Here is a 27385-nt window from a genome sequence, read left to right as displayed (position 1 = left end):
CCAATTTAAACTCTTAAATGCCTAATTAATTATAGGGGGATGAAAGTTTAGATTTAGAGCAAGTGTTAGGAGAAAAGAAAATCGTCTTGGGTATAAGTAAGGTACGCAAAAGTAAAACTAATTAACTATTAAACAGTGAATAGGGGACATTGGACTTAAATTACACTAGTACCCAAAGAAGTGTAAAGATGATCTCTCATTGATTGGTTCAAATACTTTGAGTACTTTTGTTATATCTCGGTTGTAATTTTCTCCAGATGGGGTAATATTGGCATTGGGGATGTACATCAATTTTACGTCCATTATCGTATCCCTTATCCCTGGCTTTAGCAGACATATTTCAGAAGACTTAAAAATGAAGCAATCTTTAAAATTTTCCTATTCTTGCATATATGTAATAGGATGACTGTATGTCTATCTGTGTACTTGCTGAAGGATCTCGCTATCGCCTTGGCCGATTTAGCTCCCCCTTACAGTGAAGCTTCTCATAGGTACGGAGTCTGGAGTATAGTGTTGTTACGCTTTCTAAATTATAACTAACGGTTATAGAAATCATAATGCAAAGATTGAAATCGATAGGATAATTCTGACATGTCTATTTTAATAATTATATCGTACAAAAAAATGTAGTCAAATGAGAAAAAAAATCAGCATGTTTTAAATGGAGGTACGGACTTTCTAGTACCGATTATAGAGTTGCTACGCCATGCAATGTTTCAAATCGATAGGACAATTCCAACATTTCTATATTAACGAAAAGAGCTAATCGTTACAGACGTACGGACGGGCCGACCCTAATTATAGAAAAGCTTTGCTTTTGAAAAAAAAAACAGTTATGTTTCTGTTTAAAATACTTTTTAAAAATATAAATATACATTTTTAAAACTTATGTTATGAAACATAGGATTAACAATTAACAAAAGCTGCTGAATGTACAAATATTAAAATAATAAAAACAATCAACACATTTTTTAGCATTCATGGAAGGGTGCAAAATTCGACTCTCTGTCAAAGGGTGGGGGGAGGCAGGAATAAGGTATAACCAACAAGCGAATTAAATCTAAAATAATATTTGGGTGGCAAATGGATAGGTCGTCAATTTTACGATGTGTTGCCTCCTAACGAAAGCTAAAAAAACACGTAGAGGTTTCGTGATTTTATTCTGAATTAATTTCGTTATTGGTAGAAACTAGGGGGGAGGGAATGTTCACTCTCTCAAAAAAATTTTGGGCAACCCCTAAAATGTTTAGAATAGTTATTTCTCGCAGTTTTTTAAACAGCCTTCCGCGGATATAGAATGTACAGGGTGTTTTTTTTAATTGAACAAAAGTTTTGCTTAATATAACCCACTTGCCATTGACAGAAATTAATAATCTATATCTTAATAATTTCTTCATTGGGTTGGGGAGTTTTGTATACGAAAAAAATAATTGTCTAATTTCAACAAATTATGCCATAAAAACCGGTTTTTCCAAAGTACCTATTAAAATTCAAATTGCGCGGCTTGTGTTAATAGTAGAAAAATGTTATGCATATCGTTAGAATCGTCATAAACTATAATTTTTGGGTGTTTATGAACTATTCCTGTGCTAGGTATACACTGCAAATTTTAAAAGAAAAAAAGTTGACCCTCAAAATTTCACATTAAAGTGATACTTTTCTAATAGTTTATAGTCCACGCTTGGTTTTTTATTAAATGAATAAGTTAGGGTACAATGTTTGGCACTTTTGATATAAGTAAATGATAATAAAAAACCCATAGAATGCGATAATAACTTCAGAAAAATCGAAGAAAATAGTTTTAATACTTAATTAACGTTTTTAAGTTTTTCTTCAAAAAGTTTAGATAAGATGCCTTTAAAAGTCGTCTATGATTTTGTCAGGGATAAAAATGTAACTTTAAAATAAGAATTACAACATATTTTTTCAATTAGTACAAAGTAAAATTTTGAACATTTTATTGATCAGTATATTTTTTAAAATGTGAAGTAGAAACCTGAATATTTTATCATGAAAATTGTGTTATGATTTGATTGTCTGCTAGATTACAAGAAAAAAGATACTGACAGTACTTGTTGGTTCTTTAAAAATAATTAGGTAGATTACTTTCAGAACCCCTCTTTTTGCAACGTTATTTCAATAGAACAGAGCCGTAGTCTTAGTGTACTCAATATCTAGACAGCCAACCATTGTTTTAGAATTGTTCAATTTTTTTAACTTCTGATAAAAACAGAATTAATGGTATTTTTGTAAATATTATACCTCCAAAAAATGGCTATACTTCCCAATCATATGTTGTGTGATATTTAAGAGGAACTATTTTGATATAATGTCATTAAAATATTCGTTAAAAAAAGTGCTATCCTAGCTTATACTTTACATTTTAATGTGTATGATAATTCAAATAAAAGATAATGAAGATTTATATTATATTTAATTGTTATAATTATAAAGAAAAACCTGGAAACAGTAAAAAACTGACTTTATTTTATTGACGTAGGGAAAATTTTGTCAAATATTTGAATAAAAAAACACTATAAAACAAAATAAATTATTTTTAATATAGTCACAAAAAGGCTTAATGAGTTTAGGAAATATTTCATTCACTAATCATGTCATTTAAACTCTATTACACAGAATACATTGTAAAAAGATGTTCTTGTTTTAATTTTAAGTAATTTGAAATGCATTTTAATACCTTTTAATGATTTATTTTTTGAAACATCTTTTTATAAAATGTTATTGATTTTTGAAGTTATATGTTAAAATGTTTTTAAATTTTGTTAACATTTTGTTTTAAATGTAGAAAATTGGTAATTCTAAACATTCAAAAAATGATTTTATTAAATTTTCATCACTTAAATTGCATGTTTGATGAATTTTTCAACTGATAATTCAAGAAAAATCGTTTAAGTTTTATTATATTTTACTTTGAAATGTTAAAAAAATATAATTATTGTCAAAAATGTGGAAGTTATACTTTCCTCAAAAAAAGACCTAAAACATGCAAATTAACACGTGTAATGAGATTTTTTTTCTTTCAGGTTTAATTTTAAGTAATTATTGATATTTTTTGTAAAAAGGATTTTATATAAAAAGTTTTAAAACTCGAGTTATGTAGTGGTTCTAAAAAAGGTTGCGAATTTGTGCAATTTTCTTGCAAAAAAAATTTTCTAGGATTTTAAAAATAGCAAAGGGTGTTATTAGACGTACTTACAGATACAATTGCAAAGTCATTTTGGCCAAACACTAAAATAAAGTTTTGACATCAGAGGGTCCAACCGTGAGTCCACTAAGTCTTAAGCAGTAAGAATTAAAATCCATTAAGTCCCTTCTTACTGGATATTGGCAACTTTTTGCACACATTTCTGCAAACGGCAATTATTTTCTTTATCTAAAGTTTTGGTTAATAACATTTTCATAAAAGTTTTCAGTAATAATCATTTAAGATCCATTGTTAAGAAAAAATAACTGAAAAAGTGTTTTTCCATGCAAAATAAGCTTAAAATCTAATGATTTTAAAAATTTGCAATTTAATAGTAAAAAAGAATATTTTTTGCTTTTTGATAGCCTGAATATGTTTAATTTCGTTTTTTATATAATCTATTCTTTGAAAAGACATGCATATTCTTACAGATTTGAAAAAAATTCAAAAAAATAAAAAAATCAGAATTAATCAAAATTAATCTATAGCCTTTAAAAAATACTTTTGATATTTTTAACCTATATAATCAATAAAATTAATGAAAAATAAAATAGTTTTATAAAAAAAAACTTTTGGAAAGGGTTTAAGATAACTTCATAAAAGTAGCATTTAAGTAGGATATTTTTCTTGTCTATTTTAAAAATGCAATTTAAACATAGTTAACGAATATTTAATTAGCAAGAATAGTAATAAAATATTTCAATAACTACTTAAACCTTTTTGTGGCTATGTTATTTATTTAAACAGAAATTCTATTTGTCAGAATTATAAAAATAGTCAAGTATTTTCAAACAAGCTTGCAAAATAAACGTAATCTTATCAAACTTCCTTACAGTTTATAGAAGGTATTGTAGTAAAACATTAATTATCAAAATAAAATCTTAAAATTACAATGTTTAAAACACCTAAAAGTAAATTCTAAGCAAAATTAGATTTATTCTCTAGATTTAGAGAGTAGCTGCGCTTCTTAAAAAACATCTAGTATTGAAACCTATCAGCTGATCAAATTTCAATAGTCATAAATTGGTGGTTTACATCTATATCTAAACATATATATACCTTACAGATTTACTTTTAACCCATTAGTGCCGAGCGCCACTTTTATGGACCGATCGAGCTGAAATTTTCAGGGAAGCTTTGTTATGGTAAAAACGGTATTCCAATTTTTTTGTTTTGCTCTAGTGGCGTGCACAGGAAAGTTGCAATGAAAGCCAATTCGGCGCGAGTAAAGAAACCGTTCGGCATAGGTAACCGCTTTTGGCGTTTTTTGGTGCTTTCCCCCGGCATTCAAGCCCGGTTTAAAATGTAATTTTTGAACGTCCAAAGTGAGTTGTAGAGTAGCTAATACTACGATACAATCTGTAATTGAAAACTACATAACCTCATGTAATTGATAGAGCTACAAGTAAGGTACGAGTAAACATTTTAAAATATTTTCATTTTAGATTTCTCTTACTAGTAAAAACCGGATTAAAAATGGAAAATGGCAATGTATCTCAAGCACAAAATAGAAAGTTTAACTCTTTTTGAAGTACAAATTGAGTATTATAATAAACAGACACACACACCTTTCACTTACATAAAAAAATGATAACGTTTTTCCAAAACAGCAAAATAATTTAATAATTTATTTTTTCTTTAAAGATCTATTTTATATTAAAATACTGAAACTCTACAGGAGAAATATCACAGTTTATAAATTAAATTTGTAGTAATTAAATAATTAAACAAGGATGACAACATCCATAAGTAGCGAAGCACAAAAAATTGTGGATGGGAATACGTAGAAGTAGATTTAAAGTGTATTTATTAAAATCAAGAATAGATTTATTGGAGAAAATAAACACGAAACTTTGTTTTATTTTGTATGATGAAGACGGTTAAAGTAAATTACATACTAGATGCACATAACAATGGGGGAAAAAAATTTAAAACTGTTAATGCAAAAAAGTTTTAAAATTGGACCAAAAATACCAAAGATATGGGGAAATATGTCAAACATATAAAAATAGCCAAAAACCTGCTAAAAGGCAGTTTGGCCGCCATTGTTTCTTTTCTTAAAACACCAGAAATTTAATGTTAATATCTTTAACTGAAAATTTTTTGAAAATTGGACTATAAACACCAAAGATGTGGGTAAAAATGTGATAAATACAAAAATAGCCAAAAACCTGCAAAAAGGCAGTCTGACAGTCATTGTTGTTTTCTTCAAATGACAGGAAATTTAATTTTGATATCTTTAACTGAAAAAATTTCGAAAATCGGACCATAAACACCAAAGATATGGGGAAAAATGTGAAAAATATAAAAATAGCCAAAAACCTGCAAAAAGGCAGTCTGACCGTCATTGTTGTTTTCTTTAAATGACGGGAAATTTAATTTTGATATCGTTAACTGAAAAAATTTTGAAAATCGGACCATAAACACCAAAGATATGGGGAAATTTTGGAAAATATAAAAAATAGCCTAAAACCTGCTAAAAAGCAGTCCGACCGCCATTGATGTTTTATAGTTAATTGTGCTCCTTAATTATGGGAATGTTGTCAAAAAAATTTCAGCTCTCTATCTTTTATAGGAGCCGAGAAAATCACATTTCCCCCAATTCATTAATTACGGACGGACAGACGGACAGACGGACGGACAGACGGACAGACGGACAGACGGACGGACGGACATTGTGAATTATAGAGTAGCTTCGCTACTAAAAATGTCAATATAGTAATGTGATCTAATAACTAAATGTATATCATGCAATATTAAATAATAATTTTTGATAGTTTAAATGCTGATGACAAAATATAAGGTTTCTAAGGTCCAAATTTAAGTAGGAAAAAAAACTGTCACTTCTGAGGCAGCTAAATATTGGGCGTAAAGATGTAATTAATTAGCCTAGTATTTTTCTGCCTGAGAATATAGGATTAAAGGTATGAATAAAACTAATTTAAAGTTTCTGAGTGGAACAAACATAATTGTCGTATTTTCGGGAAAGTGAAAGTGGCAGCTGGGTGATTATTAGTTTACCTATAGCTTCTCGGAAACCGGCAATTCGTAACATACCTAACTACTTTAGGAATCACCATGTAAAGTTTAGAAACGATAGCACTATGTTCCAGCGAGTGACAAATAATCGTATTTTACATTTTGGAAAATACACTTTTAAACAATTGTTTAGTAATATACACAAGTTTTTGGAAATAAAGCCGAAAGAATTAGCTCTCTACTATGAAAAATAGGAATTTTATGTGTAATTATACCAGAGGTATGGAATTAAGTTCCTTTTTATCATTGTTAACCACTATTTTTAATTTCAACTAAACTACATTTCAAATCAGTGTGGACCCTTTATTTTTGAAGTTATTTTTAAGTATTATATATTTTTGGAATCAGGATGTAATAATTTATACGTTTAGCCTTTATAAGAAGTCAAATCTCCATTTTTTGTTGTAATTGTAGATGGTATTCTTAGCATACCCGATTTCTGTAAAATAGACAATTTTCTTCTAATGAAAATTTTACGTTTGGTTCCAGATCTCTTAAGCGCAAAAGAGCGCAAGCAAATCCTCTTACATGGTGATATTAGATGTATGTACAATATCAGAGAACTTTACCCTGTGTATGCGAATGTATGCGAAGTTTGTTTTTTTAAGCCCTAAAGATACTGGGTCTATCAAAAAATAACAATTTTTAAAGATAAAAAAGTAATTTATTTTCTACTTATTTTAAACACATATTCATTTAAACTAAAAGTAAAGAAAAGTTTTAAATAAAGATTATCCCTATATGTCTAGGCTCTTATCTAAACCATTTTACCTTTTTATTGGGGGGGGGGGGGGGAATGCCCAACTTATATCCACATCTGAACCCATTAAAGCCAGAAGTTTAAAAATTTTTAAGTTGTTTCCTAGTTCAAATATATATTCTTATTTAATTCTTTAGCATTATTTACTCCCTTCACCCTTTTATTAAGCAACCTTTTTCCAAAGGTGATTTCATACAAAAAAAGACAAGTAGAATTTGAATTGTTTAAGATAGAAAATGCTTCCTTTCAAGTAAATTGAAAATAAAATGAAAGTCTTACATATCAAAGATTTATAGGGATTAGACAATGGCCGAAAAATTAATGTACATTCCCAATGCTAATGCACAAAATTGCCCCTTCTATAAATTAGTGATTAAAATGTTTGGACACTCAACTAATAAACCAACCAATCAAAATTCAATAAAAGTCCAGCAAATTGTTATGCCTACAAATAAGAAAACGCTATTTGGTGAACTTGGGGACTATTATAATAAACAGCCCATTGTCCCCTCCTTCCCTACATATACACACAGAAAATAGATAAGAAATAGGCTCATCTGTATGTTAACTTTAGATTAGAAATCTCAAAATATAAATTTCGGCGGCGGCGGTCGGTGGAAAAACGGCGGCAGATTTTCATATGATTTCAGTAGGTCATACATACTTGTTAGAAAAGCTTATGTTTAAAATTTGAAGTCTATAGGTCAAAAATTGCAATCTCAAGAGCTGTTAAAAGATTTCTGAGGGATCAGGACCTGCAGGATCATACCTGGACCCTGAAATTGACTTAAACACCTAAATTTGATATTGTTATGTACTGGTATAGGATATTTTAGTATTTGGTAACTTAAAATGCTTAGTTTAAGGCAAACAAAATACTTTTGCTCTTTACCTGTATGACCCTGCCAGGTTTGCTGGCATCCTGTGCCAGCCAGGATGGAGATATTTAAAATTTCGCCTTTATATTGAAAGATATATGGATACTTATTGCTATTTAAATAAAATTTCATCAAAATTTTAAAATATACACTCTCTATGATTTTTTGTCATTTTTTGGTTTTTCTGGAACACGGTGGATAGGACATGTCTAACCTGTTTAAATTAACAAAAAGAGCCAACTGACTGTGACGGACGGACCGACCAACCTCAATTATAGATAAGCTTCGCTTTAAAAAAAACTAATTACAGAAACAGATACAAGTTAGAAAATCTAGCATGCGTAGAATCTCTAAAAAAATTTTGAGATGACCCCGATTGTAAATCAATTACACTGGTTTTTATAACTTGAGCGTATCCCTTTAGTGAAGCTGGGTTCTTGTATTCTTTGGTCTAAAATTTATTTAAACAAAAAACCAGAAAGATCCGGAAAGTATTTTTTCAAAAGCAAAGCTTTTCTGTAATTAGGGTTGGTCCGTACGTCCGTGACCGACAGATAGCTTATTTCGTTAATTTAGGCATTTTAGAATTATCATATTGATTTTAAACTTTGCATGGGGATTCCTATAGTAGTTAGGTACAATTTAGAAAGCGTAGCAACTCTATAATCATTACCAGAATGTCCATACGTCCATTTTAAACATGTAGATTTTTTTACTATTTTAACAACAAATTTGTATGTGAACTAATCATCCGATTGATCTGATTTTTGGTATATTGATTCCTGGGACAACAAAGTATAATGTTATACTCTATAATAAAGTCCTATGTAAGTATGTTCATAAACATTATCCTTTATCAAGCAGCTTTTTGCTTCGACTCTTATACATTTATATTCTGATTATTCAGTTGTGACACTATACAAATTGTTAATGTCCGTTTGTCCTACCGTTTCAGTGCTTCGCCTTTAAAGATGTTGTCATCCTTGTTTTATTATAGCAAGTGCACAGTAAATATAAACGCTGACGTACACGTAAACAAAACAACCAAAATATTTAAATAAAATATATTTATTAACAATGGTAATATTTTTTTTTCTTTTTGCCAATTACAAGAACAAATTCAAGCAAAGAAATCAATATGATGATGTAATAAATAACATTACTTTTATGATTATGTCTGATATAAATATATGATACATTTTATGTGTATTATTAATGTGAATTTTAAATTTTGTAATTTTTAACAAATAGTCTAATTTTTATAACCTTAAGAATTTTTAATGATGCAAAATTGATCATTACAAAGTCAAATAATCATAAAACAGATTTTTATCAGAACAAAACAATAGTAAATCAAACATTTTTACTTTTTACTTAAAAAGCAACCTTTTGATTATAATTTTCACTTAGTTGCATTTCATTACTTGTCACTAGAATTGTTTTGTTACATTATGGAAACACTTTTGGGTTTTAACAGTATAACTTGTAAACCCTTTAAAATATGTGTGTGTGTGTTTGTGCGTGTGTGTATGTGGTTGTGCGTATATGTAGGGAGGTGGGTGGGGAGAGGTAGAAGCTGCAAGTTGTCTGGTGAAAAAAGAAAGCACTTTCACGGCAGTCACTCAGTTTCATTACAGCTTTTTAAAATTTTACTGAAATTAAACAACAAAAACAAAGTGATAATTTTAGTTAATAATTTAAGGTTTTTGTCTGTTGCTTAAGATTTTGATAACTGATCATAGAGTTTCTGTGTAGTATAAGGCTATTTAATTATATTAATTTGAGTCTTAAAATGGCTTAATGGTTATTTTTAGTAGCGAAGCTACTGTATAATTTCAAATGTCCCGTCCGTTATACATAAAAAAGTGAAACACAATTTTATTGGCTCCTATTAAAGATAGAAAGCTGAAATTTCTTGTCAATATTCCCAACATTATTGATCATAATGACCTATGAAACATCCATAGCGGTTGGACTAATTTGTAGCAGGTTTTTGGCTATTTTATATTTTTCCATTAATTAGGGAAAACATTAGTTTCTTGGTTCCTTTTTTAAGATAGAAGGCTAAAACTTATCATCGATATTCACATCATTACAGAGAATAAATAAATAACATCCAAATATGAGAGAGGTTTTGCGATCTTCAAAAATTTCATATGAATATCAACCAACATATGCTTTTTAAATCTCCTTGTCTGTGTTCTTATCCATTATATATTTGTGCTTCTTTATTAATGGGTGTTGCCATCCTTGTTTTTTCGCTTCTCCTCATTCTTGAAATAAAGACCACTTAGATACTAGGGGCACAGCTGCTTGTACACAATATTATAAAAGGTTGTTGATATCTTTTAACAGCGAAGCTATTATGTAAATAATTTGCATCTGTCAGTCTGTACGAAATGGTATAGGGAAAATGTAAATATCTCGTTTGTTATAAAAGATATATGAATGATTTCTAGAGTAATCTATAATACAAAGTAGAACGATGTCTGTCTGCTTGTGTGTTTGTCTGTTTGTAGCGAAGGATCTCGCTAACCGCTGAACCGATCGGGTTCTCCTTTACAGGGTAGCTTCTCATAGTTCCCGGGAAGGTTTATAACTATTTTCTTGGGGGGTGGGACACCCCTAACCCCCCCCCCAAAAAAAAAAAAAATTTCCTTTTTTATTTTAAATCTAAAATACGAAAAATTGGTTTGATCAAACCTCTTGGGGCAAAGCCCCTAGAGGCTAGGGGCGAAGCCGCTAGTCCTTATAATAAAGTAAAAGGATGTTTATCTGTTTTTGTGTCTGTTTGTACCGAAGGATCTCGCTAACCGCTGAACCGATCGGGTTCTCCTTAACAAGGTATCTTCTCATAGGTCCTGGGAAGGTTTATAACTATTTTGGGGGAGGGTACCACCACCCTCCCAATGGAAATCGCCCCTAGAAAAAAATGCCCCCCCCCAAAAAAAATTTTAAAAAATTTAAATTTTTTTTACTAAAATTTAAAATGGTGGGGTGGCACCACCGCCCCACACCCCAAAAAAAATTCCCCTCACCTAAAAATTTTTATATTTACTTTTTCTTTTAAAATCTAAAATAAGAAATTGGGTGATCAAATTCGACTCCCACCCCCTCATCAAGTGCTCCTAGAGGCCTCTAGGTGGGTAGCTGCTGGTCATTACATATACCAATAAGCATCAAGTATAAAATTTATTCTAACTTTTCAGATGATGAAAATGTCCTCAACAAACCAAAATGGGAAGCTATGTATAGCAACAGCAATAAAAATTTCTTATGAAATTTCAGATACTGTGGTAAATAATCATTAAAAATAGTTTTATTGGGTCACTTTATTTTTTATTTAGAGGGGGTAAAATATTTTGAAGTGTGGGGTAATTTGTGCTTAGGGGGGGGGGGGTGTAAAATGGCGTGCAAAGGGCGCTGCAAATTTTTAAAATTAATTACCTACCCTGAAATCTGTTAGCAGGGGTAAATTTTTTTAATAATGTAATAAGGTACCTACATAATACCACCCCCATCCCCTTGGACGTCCTTGGATGGTTCATCATTAAAAATTTTTTTTCTCGTTTTTTAGTAATTGTATCATGGAGATAACATCCATAAGAAACAAAGCACAGAATCATAAAATATTTATCAAAGTATTTTTTGATTTTAAAGTTTATTTATTCTTGGTTTAGCCTGGTGGTATTGCAAAAGCCTTGAAGATATCTGTGGAAGATGACAATGGAAATGATATCAGACAATATCTGGACAAGGTATTCTACTAAATTTCAGAATTACAACTAAGACTAATAGATATTTTTTTACTTAAAAAAAAATTTCTTCCCTATGCAAAGAGCATTTAATATTAGATCTTGTGGTTATTGGTCTTATGTACGTCTTCTTAAATTCCCCATTTTTAATAGCAAAGCCACTCTTGGCTGTTTTTTAAGATAAAATGCTGAAACTTCTTAACTTTACTTTCACATATTTAATCATTTCTTTGGTGTTTTTGGTCTGATTTTAAAAGTTTTTGTTGATATTACCCCATTGTTCTTAGCATCCAGAAAGTAATATACTGTAACAGACATTTTGTCAGTTTACAGCATGACTCTCAAAAAAGTATTTTTTAGCATTTGCAGCCCATATTTCTCAATAAAAAAATATCAAAAGATGCATATGTACTTTAGGTTGGGTCGATTTTGGACATTTTTGTCTGAGACCAAAGCGGGGATCTGCAAATGATTTATATGAGTATAATACACATCTGGATGATTTAAAATTTATCCTAAGTATCAAAACCGCTGATGACCAGACATTCCATTGTATAGCTATTTGTCAATGAGTATCAAAAATTCATTGAATCAGAACTATAGCTTCATGGTGCTCCTAGGAAAGGCCTTGAGGAGTAGAATCAGGAACTTTTGACCGTTCCAGAAAATCTCGTTCCTAGTCTGAGAAAATCTCAAAAAAATGATAAATTCACAAAGTGAAAAAGTCTTTGATACTTCCCAGCTATTTATTGAAATATATTTCGGTGGACATTGCACCCTCATCAGTCTAAATGACATAAATCATATTAATTTAATTTACATATTAAAAGATAGGTAAAAATAAAGAAATTTGTAGAACTATAAAGGCAGAAAATGTTGCTAAAAAAAGAAGAAAATAATATGATCAACCTTGAGTTTAGTTCGATGTTAAAAGTAAACTGGAAGGGATTTTTTTTAGCAAGAGACAATATCAGCAGGGGGGGGGGTGTTTAAAATACATTGATATACATAAATTTTAATATTTAACATTTTTATATGAAAAAAACTATTTTCTTTTTTTATTAAATTATCATTCAAAATTAAAGCTTACTTTTATACATGAAGTATTTAGAATTAGGTTATGCTGCATAGATACTGTAGAATAAAATTAGTATTTAGAAGTCAAGCTTTTATACATTTTAGGTTATTTTGAAAAAAACTTTTTTATATATGGGAGTAAGCTATCATTTACTATATCTATTATAGTACTCCAAAGATTTTTAAAGAAGTAAATGTTTATACATAATTATGATAATAAAAATTTTTCTTATAAGTTTAGGTCTTGTAAAATAAAAAAAAAATTTAATTGCTATTAGCTATCATTTACTATATCCATTATATTGACAAAAGATTTGTGTTTAAGAGTTAAACTGTTTAACTTTACAAATTGGACAATTCTCAATAAACCTTTAAAAATGATGTTTTTTTTAGTAATTTCTAAGGCTAGGAACGACATATTTCTAGACCGACAAAAGTTCCTGATTCTACTCCTCAAGGCCTTTCCTGGGAGCACTATGACTGACTTATAGTCGGAAATTCATTATATAACTGGGGAAATGCACAAAAATAGCCCTCAAGCACTAATATGAAGTAAGATAATAAGTTGAAGGACTTGAATGTCGTCTTTGCATATTTTTTATTAATGAAATACATTTTTAAGTGGTCGCATTCTAAATATAAATTTTTTAAATTCTTTTTCGGTCAGAAATTTTATTTAAGTTAGTTTTATCTGTTACATATCCCCTCTTTGTCTAATTCCGATATAAACCCGCCCTAATGTACTTGTTCTCTACAAATTTTCACATCAAAGGATATCAAAATATTTTTTTTACATCAATTAACAGCCGACATTTTTAAAGCCAAAGTTTGGAAAAAGTGCTTCAGAAACTGTATATTGCTAAATATTTCTTAGTTTTTTATTAGTATTTACTTTTTTTCAACCAGTTAAAAAACAAATAAGAAAAAAGATCAAGTTTACAATTGATACATTTTTTATTGCATTAAAAATGTTAGTTTTAAATCTAAAAAATTACATTTCAAAATTTCATCAAATGCATTTTTCTCATAACCATTTACCCTCAAATCTTATAATATTGTGGTATGCGGCAGCTCTGGACCATGCAGAAACCAAGACATTATAGTGATGCTACGCACCTAGCTAAATCCTGTTATTCTACAATTATCAAGCCACCTGAAAATATGTCAGATAACGGTACTGGTTTCATCCCTCAGTTGTCCTGCAAATGGAGGGAGGGGGTGTTACCCCTCCCTCTCCCATCTTAAGCACCGGAACCTTCCCCTTCAACCACCAAGTTATCAGCACCACCTCAACCCTGAGGATAAAGGATCTAAACCTGCCCTCACCTGATAGGATCACCCCCACACAGACTGTTGTTGTCACAAGTAATCATCAAACCTTCCCTCCTTAGTACCCAGACCTACCACTCAACCCCTCTATGCTTATCTACCTATTGTGCTGCTCCATGGGCTATCCTGCCTGCCCCAGACAGGGATAGCCATCTACCTAACCATTGCAATTACCTATGTTTTACTGTATGATTTATCTTTAACTATCTTTATTCCTAATCCATATGTATTTATATTATGGTTAACTGTATTCTTAATTCCCCCCCACCCTTTCCAGGGATGGGGACTCATGATTGCCCAAACTGACTATTGTATATGTATTACAATGCTTTTATGTTATGATTATTTATTCCTATCCATTGTAGTTAATGTTTGTTGTATATATCTTCAGTATCCTTTGCACCTTCAATAAAGTGACAACTGAAATAGATGTTGATTCTTGTCTAGTGAATGCTAGAGAAGCATAGCTTCTCTATAGTAAGGTGTCCACGTCTGTTCACACTGCCGTAGTCTTTATTCGAACTCTGGTGTCTGCCATTTACCCTAGGCGGATACCACAACTTTGGTGACAGCTGTGTGAGATTACGGCGAACCACAAGTGTAGAGCAGACGCGTATCTGAGGCTAAGGTACTCCCAGCAGTGAATCTGGCAAAACTGACGCAAGCAACCTGAATTACCCACCCTGGACAGCAAAGTTTAACTCTGCATCCGGCAGTTGTGGAAGCGAGACAGCGAAATTTGACGAATAACCGCGAGCAGCGCTGATATCTAACGGAGAATTGAGCGCCAAAAGGGCTGAAACAGGCCTGCGGACCGGCTGAAACAAGCCAAATAAGTGTAAACGGCTGGAAATAGGCCAATTTTACTGCAAGAGATAGCAGGATCCGAACCAGTGGCGCTAGCAGGACGGGAAATTCCCTGCCGCCATCAGCTGGATTTGGATAAGCGGCGCTAGCAGGACGGGACATTCCCTGCCGCCGATAGGCTGAAACAAGCCACATAGCTGCAAGCGGCGCTAGCAGGACGGGACATTCCCTGCCGCCGATAGGCTGAAACACGCCACATAGCTGCAAGCTGCGAGCCAACATACGAGTGTAGTTCACCAGAACAGAGAAAAACTACGTCAACTCCAAGTATCCTGAGAAGCTACAACGCAGCCACCCATCTAGAAAAACAGATATTATGTTACATTGCAGGGATTACCACCCTGATGTGATGGCCAAACAATAGATTTATGAGCAAAGCTTGGCAAACAAATTGTTGTGTTGTGATAAATCTAAGAATAGACCAGGCTTGGATTATTGTGTATTGTGATAACAGCTAAAAATAGAACAGAGTTGGTAAACAAATCTGTTATGCAATTGTGATAAGGACAAAAATAGAATCTAGATGTAATATAATAAAGATCCTGATATACAATCAAAACATCTCAAGCCCACAGCACAATAACAATACACCCCTTATTCCAAGGGAAGGGGAGAAGCCCCTCTCCATTGAAGGCAAATACAATCAGGGTGATATAATAGATAAATCTAGGATTAAGAAGAAAAGGCAATATTACACCAGCCCACAGTTACCCCCCTCCCTCACAGGGGGAACGGACGGAGTTACCCCCGTCCCCTTACGCGCTTCCCCCTTCCTACCCACACTAGACTAAGTCCGTCTGTAGTGTGGGGCTAGCGATCGGACACACAGAGCGCCATTCACGGGTAGCGCAACAGAGTGCGGAAAATATCATAAATCCAACGGACGAAGCTGACCAATGAGAGAGCGAGTTGAGGGGTGAGAGCGCGTTTTCCCCGTGTGCGCGGATTTGACGGTGCGGACGCGCGTTGCAAGGACAGGAGATTTCACGCACACACACACACACACACACCCACACAGGAGAGGGGCCATTCTATAAGCATACATCAGAGATATTTTTTTAGGAGAAAAACTTGCAAGCTCCTCCCTCCCTGTCTACAGTGTGATAAGGAAAACTAAACCAGTTCCTTAAACCCGCTCAGACCCTCAACATCTTCCTAGCCTGCCAACCCTACTTCAAAGCTGAATGGTTAGTGAAGCAAATATATGTATATATAAATACCCAAGTGATAAATAAGGTTGTTTTTTTTGTACCAGGGGTACAAGTAAGTGAATACTAACCTCACCAAACAACACTGGAAACTGATATGGTAACTGAACGAAAGTACGCCCACCCTGTGGACATAGCCTGACTTGCTGCCCCACACTGGGCAGTGGTGGTGTGTACCTGGACCATCGACCTTCATAGTTGTGAACTATATACAGAGGAAGCGTGATTTTTTTTGGAGCAAGGAGGAAAAGCTAGCTAGCTCTGGGGATATTCCTATACACGTATATATATATATATGGGCATGTAGCCATGTATATATATAGATAGCCTACCTATCCATATATCTACTAGTGGATACGCTCCTAGAGACATCTGGGGATACCTAACATATTCCCTGTTACCTTTAAGCTAAGATCCGCTGGTTACCACAGAAATCAAGAGCTATACTGGAAAGGAGAACAACTCAGGCTCAACAGTTAAACAAGACGCTGGCACAAACAGACCAACCCCCTGCTACTTATCATGGGGGCGCGCCAGCCACAGAAACTCTTGAGTCAGGAGGACCGAGCCTACGGCTACCTGGACTACCACCCTAATTACACAGCTATAGTATTTATACTAGGGGTGAGCCGGCTCGAACCTCCTTGCGGTGCGGCTACTCTACTCTGCTCCTATATCTACAAGATACTGCTTCTGTTATTACTTTGGCCTAGTGTGTTGAGTACAGTGAACATCAAACACATGCCAGGTCACAGACCCCTGGTCCCTGAGATGCCCTTGTCTGGAAGGATGACTGAATGTCCGCTGCACAGCTCCTGTTCAGTTGGTGCTCAACGTACGAGAAATAGCAATACTGGACTGGGGATTGCTGAACCTGTAGGTGTCCTCCTGGGGGTGTTGAACGATGCAACTGAGCCTAATGAGAAGGTGACAAGCTTCAGAAACTTAGTGGCCAGCCCCAAGATGGACACTATTACCAGAACTGAGATTCCAAAGGGGCCCAGCCCTAGGGCCAGTACCACCTGTTTCTGGGGTGGAAAGGTCCTCCCTGGCACTGGCCTCCCCAATCTGGAGGATGGGGAGCTGTCCCAGGGGAATAGGCCCTTCACCCAGATGCCCGACGCGTACCTGGGGGTGGGGGAGCCGCCACCCAAGCCTCCCTGGGAGCCCCCAGGCATGGAACGACTGGGGACCGGCCTAAGGATGGGGACTGGTGACCTGCCGCAGTGGAAGACTTTACCCAGCACGGAGGGAGCAGGGTTGACCCGCAGCAGTGAGGCTGTCCCCCCACACTCCAAGACCAGATGCCGCTACTTTGTTGAACCACTGCACATGTCCCAGCCAAGTTCCCCCATGCTGCTGAAGATGGAGGCCCACCAGGATGCAGAGCTCAAACTAGGGGAGTCAATAAGAAGGCCACCACCTGCCAAAACCAGAACCACCGCAGGGGCTCCCCACCAGCAGCTGACGGAGCCTGGCAGGGACGCAATACCAGCTGGCAACTCTGGCCCAACTCAGGTGGCTACCAACAGTCTGCTGACAGTCCGGAATACAGTCCAGGCTACCATCAGTATGGCATCTTCTGGGCCTTGCTGGTCCACCTGTGGGTACCTGTCCACCCACTGGCCACAGGTACCCCCCAGAGATCATAGCCCCCTTTCCGCCTGGCACCATCAACGGCCTTTGCTACCAACTACCTGGCATACCCAGAGGCAGGATCCCTCATGTGGAGAAGCACCTGCAGAAGCTAAGGCCGAGGCTGGCCTCGCCACCCAGGGGAGGAGAGCCGCTGTTGGATGGAAGGAACCTGTGTGTATGGGGAGGAGGCTGAATGTAACCAAGGAGCCACCACAAGCAGCCCAGCACCGCCTGACCCCTAGTAGGGGAGACCCTGTTTGTCAGCTGGTGCCCCAACTGGAGGAGGAGAGACCTGGCAGGTTGATACACCCTGGGGAAGCCGGCCTGATGGGACCCAGCTGGACGAAGGGGCGCTGCCGCTTCAACGGCCACACAGCCGCCAAGTGTAGAACCGGTTGGGACCAAGCAATGAAGAAACACCAGGCCGCCCAACAACCTGCATGCAACCAGTCTGCCACCCAGGTCCACCTGGAGGGAGATGCCCAGCCGTCACCCCAATTAGCTGCTGCCGCTGGGGCCGCGGCTACCCAGGAGTCTGTGTCTCAGATTGGGACCATAGTGGCCAGGATCAACGTGCTGGGAGGAGCGGCTGAACCCAACCGGGTTGGCCTGGACCTCAGCCTCAATCACAGGGGACCGGTGTCCGTAACCCCTGTCGCCCCCAGCAAGAGCCGAGGGGCGCTACCCAGCGAGTCTGAGTCGATGTATGGGACGCCAACCGGCGTCGCCACCTGGAAGGAACGAGAGGTGCTTCCCTGCACCACCAAGCTGATGTCTGGGGCGACAACCGTCGCCGCCACCTGTGAAGACTGGGGGGTGCTATCCAGCGCCCCACGCTGGTGCCTGGGGCGACAACCGTCGCCGCCACCGAGAGACCTGGACCCCTGTGAAGACTGGGGGGTGCTATCCAGCGCCCCCACACTGGTGCCTGGGGCGACAACCGTCGCCGCCACCGAGATACCTGGACCCCGGAATGAGCCCGCAGCCCCAGAGGAAGGGGTGACACCCGTCACCCCCAGCCAGCCAGAGCCCTCAGCCAGCAGGGAGAGTCCAGCTGTCCCTCACCCTCAACTGCATCCAGCTGTCTACCTCCCTCAACCAAGCCAAGGTAATTGTATTGCACTGGTGTACCAGGAAGTTTGGGCTGGGCCAAACTTGCCTGCGCCCCCTGCATCTGCCCCAGGAGCCAGGATATCAGCCATTACCAGCCAAACTGAAGAAGCTTTGACCGCTGCCTGGGGAGTAACACCACTAGATGTGCCAAGTGCCGAGCCTAACCATAGAAGTAGAGGATCCCCAACAATTATGTCTACCCAAGATGGAGACAATGTGCCTGGACCCCTTCAGGCTAGGGGAGGAAATCCGGAGCCTTGTGCCTCCAGTCTACCAGCAGCAGTGGCCGTGGATGGGCCCGTCTCCCAGCCAACTAGAGCGGAGCCACCCTTGCAGATCCAAGACAGCCTCCGGCATAAAGGAGGGACTGTTACCTTTCCCTACCCCGCAGGTCGGACTGCCATGCACCACCCTGCCAATGTCCAGAATGAGCCTGAAGGAGGCAACGCTCCTACAGTATGGCAACCACCACCTGCCCGCGTTGACAGAGACCCTGGAAGCCGAATGAACCTGACCAGCCCCGAGGGCGAAGAAACTGCGCCTGCATCCAGTAGCCAGCCTGCCAGCAGCAAGGTGACCAACACGATGGAGACCACCAGCCCAGTGGAGAAACCTGAAGAGGTGTATACCAGGCGGCTGTTGGTCCAAGCCCCCTCATGTGCTGTGCCACTCCTGGAGGTTGCCAGGGTGGCCTCAGAGGTACACATCCAACGGCCAGAATATCCAACAGGACCAGCTACTCCAGCAGATATAGCCGATTCCGTTAGACCTGGGGAGGGCTGGAGTCCACCACCATCCAGCAACTGGTATCCTGGCGGACCCATTCCACAAGGACAACAAACTGGAGGCCGCAACCACTGTCGGAAGTCTGGCGGTGCAGACAACCCCTCCAGCCTTCCGAGGGGAGAGTTGTGGTATGCGGCAGCTCTGGACCATGCAGAAACCAATACATTATAGTGATGCTACGCACCTAGCTAAATCCTGTTATTCTACAATTATCAAGCCACCTGAAAATATGTCAGATAACGGTACTGGTTTCATCCCTCAGTTGTCCTGCAAATGGAGGGAGGGGGTGTTACCCCTCCCTCTCCCATCTTAAGCACCGGAACCTTCCCCTTCAACCACCAAGTTATCAGCACCACCTCAACCCTGAGGATAAAGGATCTAAACCTGCCCTCACCTGATAGGATCACCCCCACACAGACTGTTGTTGTCACAAGTAATCATCAAACCTTCCCTCCTTAGTACCCAGACCTACCACTCAACCCCTCTATGCTTATCTACCTATTGTGCTGCTCCATGGGCTATCCTGCCTGCCCCAGACAGGGATAGCCATCTACCTAACCATTGCAATTACCTATGTTTTACTGTATGATTTATCTTTAACTATCTTTATTCCTAATCCATATGTATTTATATTATGGTTAACTGTATTCTTAATTCCCCCCCACCCTTTCCAGGGATGGGGACTCATGATTGCCCAAACTGACTATTGTATATGTATTACAATGCTTTTATGTTATGATTATTTATTCCTATCCATTGTAGTTAATGTTTGTTGTATATATCTTCAGTATCCTTTACACCTTCAATAAAGTGACAACTGAAATAGATGTTGATTCTTGTCTAGTGAATGCTAGAGAAGCATAGCTTCTCTATAGTAAGGTGTCCACGTCTGTTCACACTGCCGTAGTCTTTATTCGAACTCTGGTGTCTGCCATTTACCCTAGGCGGATACCACAATATCTCCTACCTACTCATTAATATGACCTTAAATAAACCCCTCCCCAATTTATACTTACGACCGGAAGGATTAGTGCAACATTGACCCAATAAATTCCCGCCCACTCATACAAATTATTTAAAAACATATAAAAATCATTTAAATTTTTAAAGGTTTAATAAAAGTTTGTAGCTGTAACTTTTTTGTAATTTAACTTATCTTAATAAAATAAAAAGTTTTGATTTCTGTTTATGTAAACTTTTAATCTGCTACTATCTTTTATAGGATTTCTTTCTTTAAGGGTGTATTTGCAATATACACTATTCTAAAAATGCCTTTTAGAACAAGTGAAAAAAGTGCTTTCAGCATGAAATAAATTTCTTGGAAACATCTTTATTTAAGTTATATAAAAAGTATTGAAATTATAAAGAAAATGCGGTAATTCACTTTAAAAAAACATTTTTCTTGAAAAGTTACTTTTTCTTTAGCCCCTTTTTTTTAAACTTTAGCTCTAAAAAGCTGTTAATTGATGTAAAAAAAATTTTTTTCATCTACTTATCTGGAAATCTATAGAGAACAAGGACATATACATTTTTAACAATTCATTGAGAAATATGGGCTGCAGATGCTAAAAAATACTTTTTTGAGAGTCAATTTGTAAATAAAAAAAGTATTAAAATACTTGAGAGAGGTTTTGTGATTTTTTCTCTAAAAATTTATTGCTGATTTAAACAAAAGCTGTTTAAATCTCCTTTTCCAATTTCTTATCCATGATTTGTTTTTTCTTTGTTGTCATCCTTGTTTGATTTTAGGTCATTTTTCAAATTTCATATAAAAGCGGATGTGTGGACAAAGAACATGAATGCTCTTCACCTCCCTTTGTATACAAGAATTTTGTTTATATGCCAGTAGAGAAGATTACTATTCATCTTAGTTGTATAAATAAGAGCAACGCCAAGGTAAATTTATTCTAATGAGAATAGTAGTAAAAGCACCCAAATAATCCTAGGTAGTGAAATATTCTATACAATTTGCTGAGACTTGTCATGAAATATGTGATTCACTGGGTATTTTTATATGTTTATATTACTTTTATGGCTAGCCTAGGTTTGAGCATAAAGTAATATTTAATCATAATGGATTTTTTGACTGACCCTTGGTGAAGTCCACAATTAAATTTTATGTGTATTTTACTAACAATTCTATTTTCAAACACAACTAATAGGGTTTTGAAAAAATACATTTGAAACATTAAACTTTTTTCAAAATCTTTTAAGACACTCTATCTCTTTTAGAGCATAAAGTGTCAGTGATGACTCTTTTGGGGCGTTTTAAGTAGATTTATTTCTAGTTAGATATTTTTGCCATTAAAAAAAAATATTTCAGATAGAGCTTGATTTATTATGTGGTGTAAAGGAGTCTGGAATAATTAAAGACAATACAGTTTACAGGTAAAAGTCTTTCACTGTAATGTTTTTATCTTTAAAAGAAACAGAATATCTCTCATATATTATTGTTTAGGTTTCGTCAATGGCTCAATGGAGGTGGAGAGTTGGTGCAAGTGGCAGAAACAGAGGAAATATCAGAGGCACCATTTGAAGTAGCAGAGGTATCAGACGAACTAAAAGAGGCAATCTGCCGAAGAAACAAACTGCTTGGCAAAGTTGAAAAGCTTAATAGTGAGATAAATGATGCAGATGATAACAACAAAATACTAAAGATAAATCTTGATAAGGCATCAGACGAACTAAAAGAGGCAAACTGCCGAATATACAAACTGCTTAGGAAAGTTGATAAGCTTGATGGAAAGCTAAATGATGCAGATGATAACAACAAAGTACTAAAGATAAATCTTGATGAGGCAAACTGCCGAATATACAAACTGCGTGGGAAAGTTGAAAAGCTTGATGGAAAGCTAAATGATGCAGACGATAACAACAAAGTACTAAAGATAAATCTTGATGAGGCAAACTGCCGAATATACAAACTGCTTGGGAAAGTTGAAAAGCTTGATGGAAAGCTAAATGATGCAGATGATAACAACAAAGTACTAAAGATAAATCTTGATGAGGCAAACTGCCGATTATACAAACTGCGTGGGAAAGTTGAAAAGCTTGATGGAAAGCTAAATGATGCAGATGATAACAACAAAGTACTAAAGATTAATCTTGATGAGGCAAACTGCCGAATATACAAACTGCTTAGGAAAGTTAAAAAGCTTGATGGAAACCTAAATGATGCAGATGATAACAACAAAGAACTAAAGATAAATCTTGATGAGGCAAACTGCCGAATAAACAAACTGCTTGAGAAAGTTCAAAATCTTGATACACTTCTAAATCATGCAGATGATAACAACAAAGTACTAAAGACAAATCTTGACAAAGTAAATGATATCAACAAAGTACTAAAGACTAATCTTGATAAAGCAAATGATAACAACAAAGTACTAAAGAAAAATTTTAGTAAAGCAAATCATTACAACAAAGAACTGAAGAAAAATCTTGATAAGGCAAATCAAGCCTTAAAAAGTGGCTTGCATCATGAGAGAAAAATAATATCTGGACTCAAAGATCAATTGAAAGCAGAAAAGTTGGACAAAGAAGAAAGTATAAATAGATTAAAAGATGAATCTTCAAAAGCCATAAATGAATTGAAAGAACAATTAAAGGAGAAGTCTGAACAAATGGAGGCTGAAAAGTTAAATAAGCACAATCTTACTAAAGATCTTGAAGATGAAAAGATTAGTTTAACAAAGGTAAATCAACAACTTTCAGATACTATAGAACAGATGAAAAAAGAAATGCAAGAAGAATCTGAGAAGTCTGCTAAAATCATTATAGATTTAAAAATCAAGAATATAGAAAATTTGAAGAACATGAAGGATGAACATACAATTGTCACAAAGAAATTACAAGATGATCATGAAAATTCCATTACAAAGTTAAACCTGGAACTTGCAGAGGTTAATAATCTTAGAGACAATAGTTTGGCTAAGATCAAAGATTTGAAGGAACAATTTACAAGTAAACTTGAAACAGAAAGTATTTTAAATGAAAATCTTGTTAAAGAACACAGGAATAAAATATCTATTCTTGAAGAAGAAGTTGCTGAAGGCCAAGCTATGAACCAATGTCTGGAACAAGTACTTAATGACAAAGAAGCAAAAATTGGTTACTTGCATAAGAAACTTAATGACTTTGAACAGGAAGTCAAAGAAACAGAAACTAACCTAAAAACCAAAATTGAAATAAAAAACAAACGCATTGAAGCATTGGAAAAATTGTTGACCTTTGCTGACAACAGAGTAGATAATCTTAACAATGAAATTGCAATAAAGAGAGAGTTTATCAAATCAAATATGAACACTATGATAGGAGAGGAAAGGGCTGGAGCCTTCCAAGTTATGCCTTCTACTAGGTTAGTCAATCAAAATGATTATATTGAAATGGAGGAGAAGCTTGCTGAATACCAGAATTCAAACCAAGCTCTGAAATGTCTTCTGGATGACAAAGATGACCAAATCCTGAACCTGGAAAAGAGAATTAAAAATCATATTGGCCAACATGATGAGGTAACTAATAAAATATTTTTTTGTTTAAATGAGATTTAATCTAGCCCAAAGAATTTTGTTTGTTTTGTTTTAATTATGTACTACTAATTATGATTAAAAGAAGGATTTAACCTATATCACCAATTTAAGTAAATTTGGTCTTGGTTTTGCAACTTTTTGCTTCAATAATATATTTAGCAGTAGTAAAATTACTCTTAAATCCTACATCCATTTGTATGATAAAGTCAGTTAACAAATTTAAGCTAAAAATCTGGGTTCTAATTTCAAGTGTAGAGTCTCATTTAAACCATGCCTTAGGCATCTTATGGCTAAAAAAAACTGGTTTTAATCTTATAATTGTACACTTTATTTCTGCGGAAAGCTGTTTATAATACGATTCGTGTAATAACTATTCTTGCTCTCTTTCATACTATTTTTCCCCTTATATTTCGCTATTTATGGATGTTGTCATACTTAGTTTGATTCTGACTGACTTTTTTTCTCTTTTTCTCGGATTAAATTTTTCAGTGTGTGAAAAAGCAGCCTCAGAATTTGAAAACCACCACACAAAAGAGGGCAATTGAAGATACGGAGATGGCTGGTCCTTCAAATGGCAATCATTCTCATGTGAAAAAGGCCAAATTGCCAAATGCAGAGGTAAATGAGGTTGTTAATAAGGTCCACTCATCGTTAGTACCATTTTTTAAAGAGCGCAAATAATTTCTACTAAACTAGTGGTTACGCCCCTAGAGGCCTCTGGTGGTACTTTAAATGTTTATTTTTTATTTGAAATAGCTAATTTGAGAAGAAAAATTGTCTATGTTGCGTTCAAGTCTCTGCGTAAATTTTTGTTGTTGATATTTTGTGATTTCTCTTTGGAGGATGTTGGTACCCTCCACCAAAATAGTTATAAACCTTCCCGGGACCTATGAGATGCTATCCTGTTAAGAAGAACTCGATCGGTTCAGCGGTTAGTGAGATCCTTCGGAACAGACAAACAAATAACATTCTGTTACTTTATTGTAAGGATTATTCAAAGCATAGACGTCCAAGGGGGGGGGGGGGTAATGGGGCGATAACCCCCCCCCAAACGATTTTGGGGGTGCCGTAGGCATCCCCAAAATTTTTTTCATTTTACCCCCCCCCCATTTAAAATTTACCCCCAACCATTTAGGAGGGGGTATTTACCCCCCCCAAACAATTTTGGGGGGGTAAATACCCCGCCCAAAATAAAAAATCTCTAATAAAAAAAAATTTTGTGCGCTTCGCGCACATTTTTAATACTATATATTTAATAAAATTTAAATTACCCCCCCCAAAAATTTTACCCCGGGGGTAAATTTTTGGGGGGGGGTAAACTAAATTTACCCCTGCCAACAAATTTCAGGGGGGGGTAATTACCCCCCCCCCCCCCCCCAAGCAAATTTTACCCCCGGGATAAAAATTTTTGGGGGGGGTAAAAAAAATTTGCGGCGCGCTTCGCGCGCCATTTTACCCCCCCCCCAAAAAAAAAAAATTACTTCCCCCTTCAATAATGTTTACCCCCCCCCCCAAATAAAAAGCTTGGACGCCCCTGATTCAAAGTTCTGTATAAAATTAACAAATTTCATTGCTTCATTTATTTTAAAATCAATAATTTTTGCATTTAACATTTAACAAAATTCTGTTTATAAATTCCTTTGCTGTTTTTATTTCTATTCAGCACATTTAGTATATATTACAAGTCAATATTAATGATTCATATTACCTGCGAAGGTGGCTCAACACGTAGTGCATCCGCTCATCGTCTAGGAGGTGAAAGGTTCGGATCTCGGCTCAACAACAGGTCATAACTAAAGACGATCAAAATTGTTCCTACTGCTGCCATGTCAGTTGCGCGACAATAATAGTAAGTGTATGGAGAATGCCTGGGCCAAAAACAGGCGAATCTCATTTCCTTGCACAGTTAGGACTTCTTAGACAAAGATCGTACAATCAAAGAGTTGGTTGTCTGATTTATTTTTAGACTTAGAACAAGGCCTGAACGGGGGAGGGGAGGGGGTTTATTCAACACTTTTCCTCAAATAGATAATTCAGGGTAATATGTGTGGGGGATGTGAGTGTGGGTTTTGAAAATACTCCTCTGCTAAATTGTAAAAAAAACCTGCCTTAGTCCTTTTCAATCCTTATTCTTACCCCACGTCTTAATTTTTTTTTTTTTAAAATCTTGTGTCTACAGGGAGCGAAAATCATGCGGGTTCCTATCCAAGTGGGGCTCTTCTAACCTTTACTTAACCTAACCTAATCTACAGAAAGCATCAAAAGACGTTTTTTTTTATCTAATTCATCTAATAAGTTTATTAATCTAGTAATTAGTAATTCCATACAAGAGATCTTAATGGCCAAAAGATAGAACTAATATTTGATTTTTTTTAGGTGGAAAATAGTGTTATGTGAATAGTTTATCATCATATCATACATGGATTTTATATGAAACAAGAAAGAAAAGTTATGATTATTAAAAGGGGAAAAAACAAAGTATGGTTTATAGAATAGAAGTCAAAAAAATACGGCACCCGTTCTTCCCTCCCTAGTTTTCATATCAAATATTTTATAAAATACAATTTTATATGTTTAATTACTAATTGAATCATTTTGAATTTACATAAAAGTAAACTATTACACAATAAAATAAAATTGATTATTCTAAGCATATAATCGTATGTATTTTTTTTTATTTGTCTGAATTTAGTGTTGTTTACTTTAAATTCTTGATATACATGTTATTTCTTTCCAAAGAATGTATTTTTATCAGCAAAGCTACTAAATTACTCAATAACTAGAGTTTGTTTGTTTTCTACCAATTGTAATTTTAAACCCTACACCATATTTTTTATTGTTACGCTACTTGTGGATAAAAATGTCCTTGATGGTTTTATATTTTAACTTTAAAATTGAAGTAATTTTAGGGAAGGAGCGGATATTGGACTAAAAATTGTACTGGTACCCAAATTTTTACAGGGCCATTTTCTTAAATGTGTTCGTTGGATCAAAACTTGAATACATTAATCAAATCTTAATTAGCTGGTTTCAGACTTACAGAGTCAAAACTTTTAAACCAATGATTTCAATCTACAAGATGGGTAATTCTGTTTATCACCTTTGGGTGAGTACATCAATTTATCCTACATCGTCTTATATTAAAGATAAATAAATCAATGTAATTAAATTGTTATGTAAAATAATCTTTAATTAATTAAA

General features: G+C 35.6%; 1 protein-coding gene across 1 annotated transcript; it reads left to right on the top strand.

Moving 5' to 3' along the window:
- Positions 1–11095: 11095 nt before the first annotated feature.
- LOC145326376 (uncharacterized) lies at positions 11096–26919 on the top strand. Its single transcript, XM_080169700.1, has 7 exons — positions 11096–11178; positions 11563–11640; positions 21405–21551; positions 21979–22043; positions 22114–24166; positions 24674–24802; positions 26561–26919. Exons 1-7 carry the CDS (start codon positions 11101–11103, stop codon positions 26579–26581), a joined length of 2571 nt encoding a protein of 856 aa, XP_080025826.1. The 5' UTR covers positions 11096–11100; the 3' UTR covers positions 26582–26919.
- Positions 26920–27385: the final 466 nt, after the last annotated feature.

Source organism: Acartia tonsa, chromosome 1 (assembly GCF_053477335.1).
Source record: "Acartia tonsa isolate MP-2025a chromosome 1, ASM5347733v1, whole genome shotgun sequence".
NCBI classification, from domain to species: Eukaryota; Metazoa; Arthropoda; class Copepoda; order Calanoida; family Acartiidae; genus Acartia; species Acartia tonsa.
The sequence above is the reverse complement of the archived record's forward strand: the minus strand, read 5'-3'. Positions and strand labels throughout refer to the sequence as shown.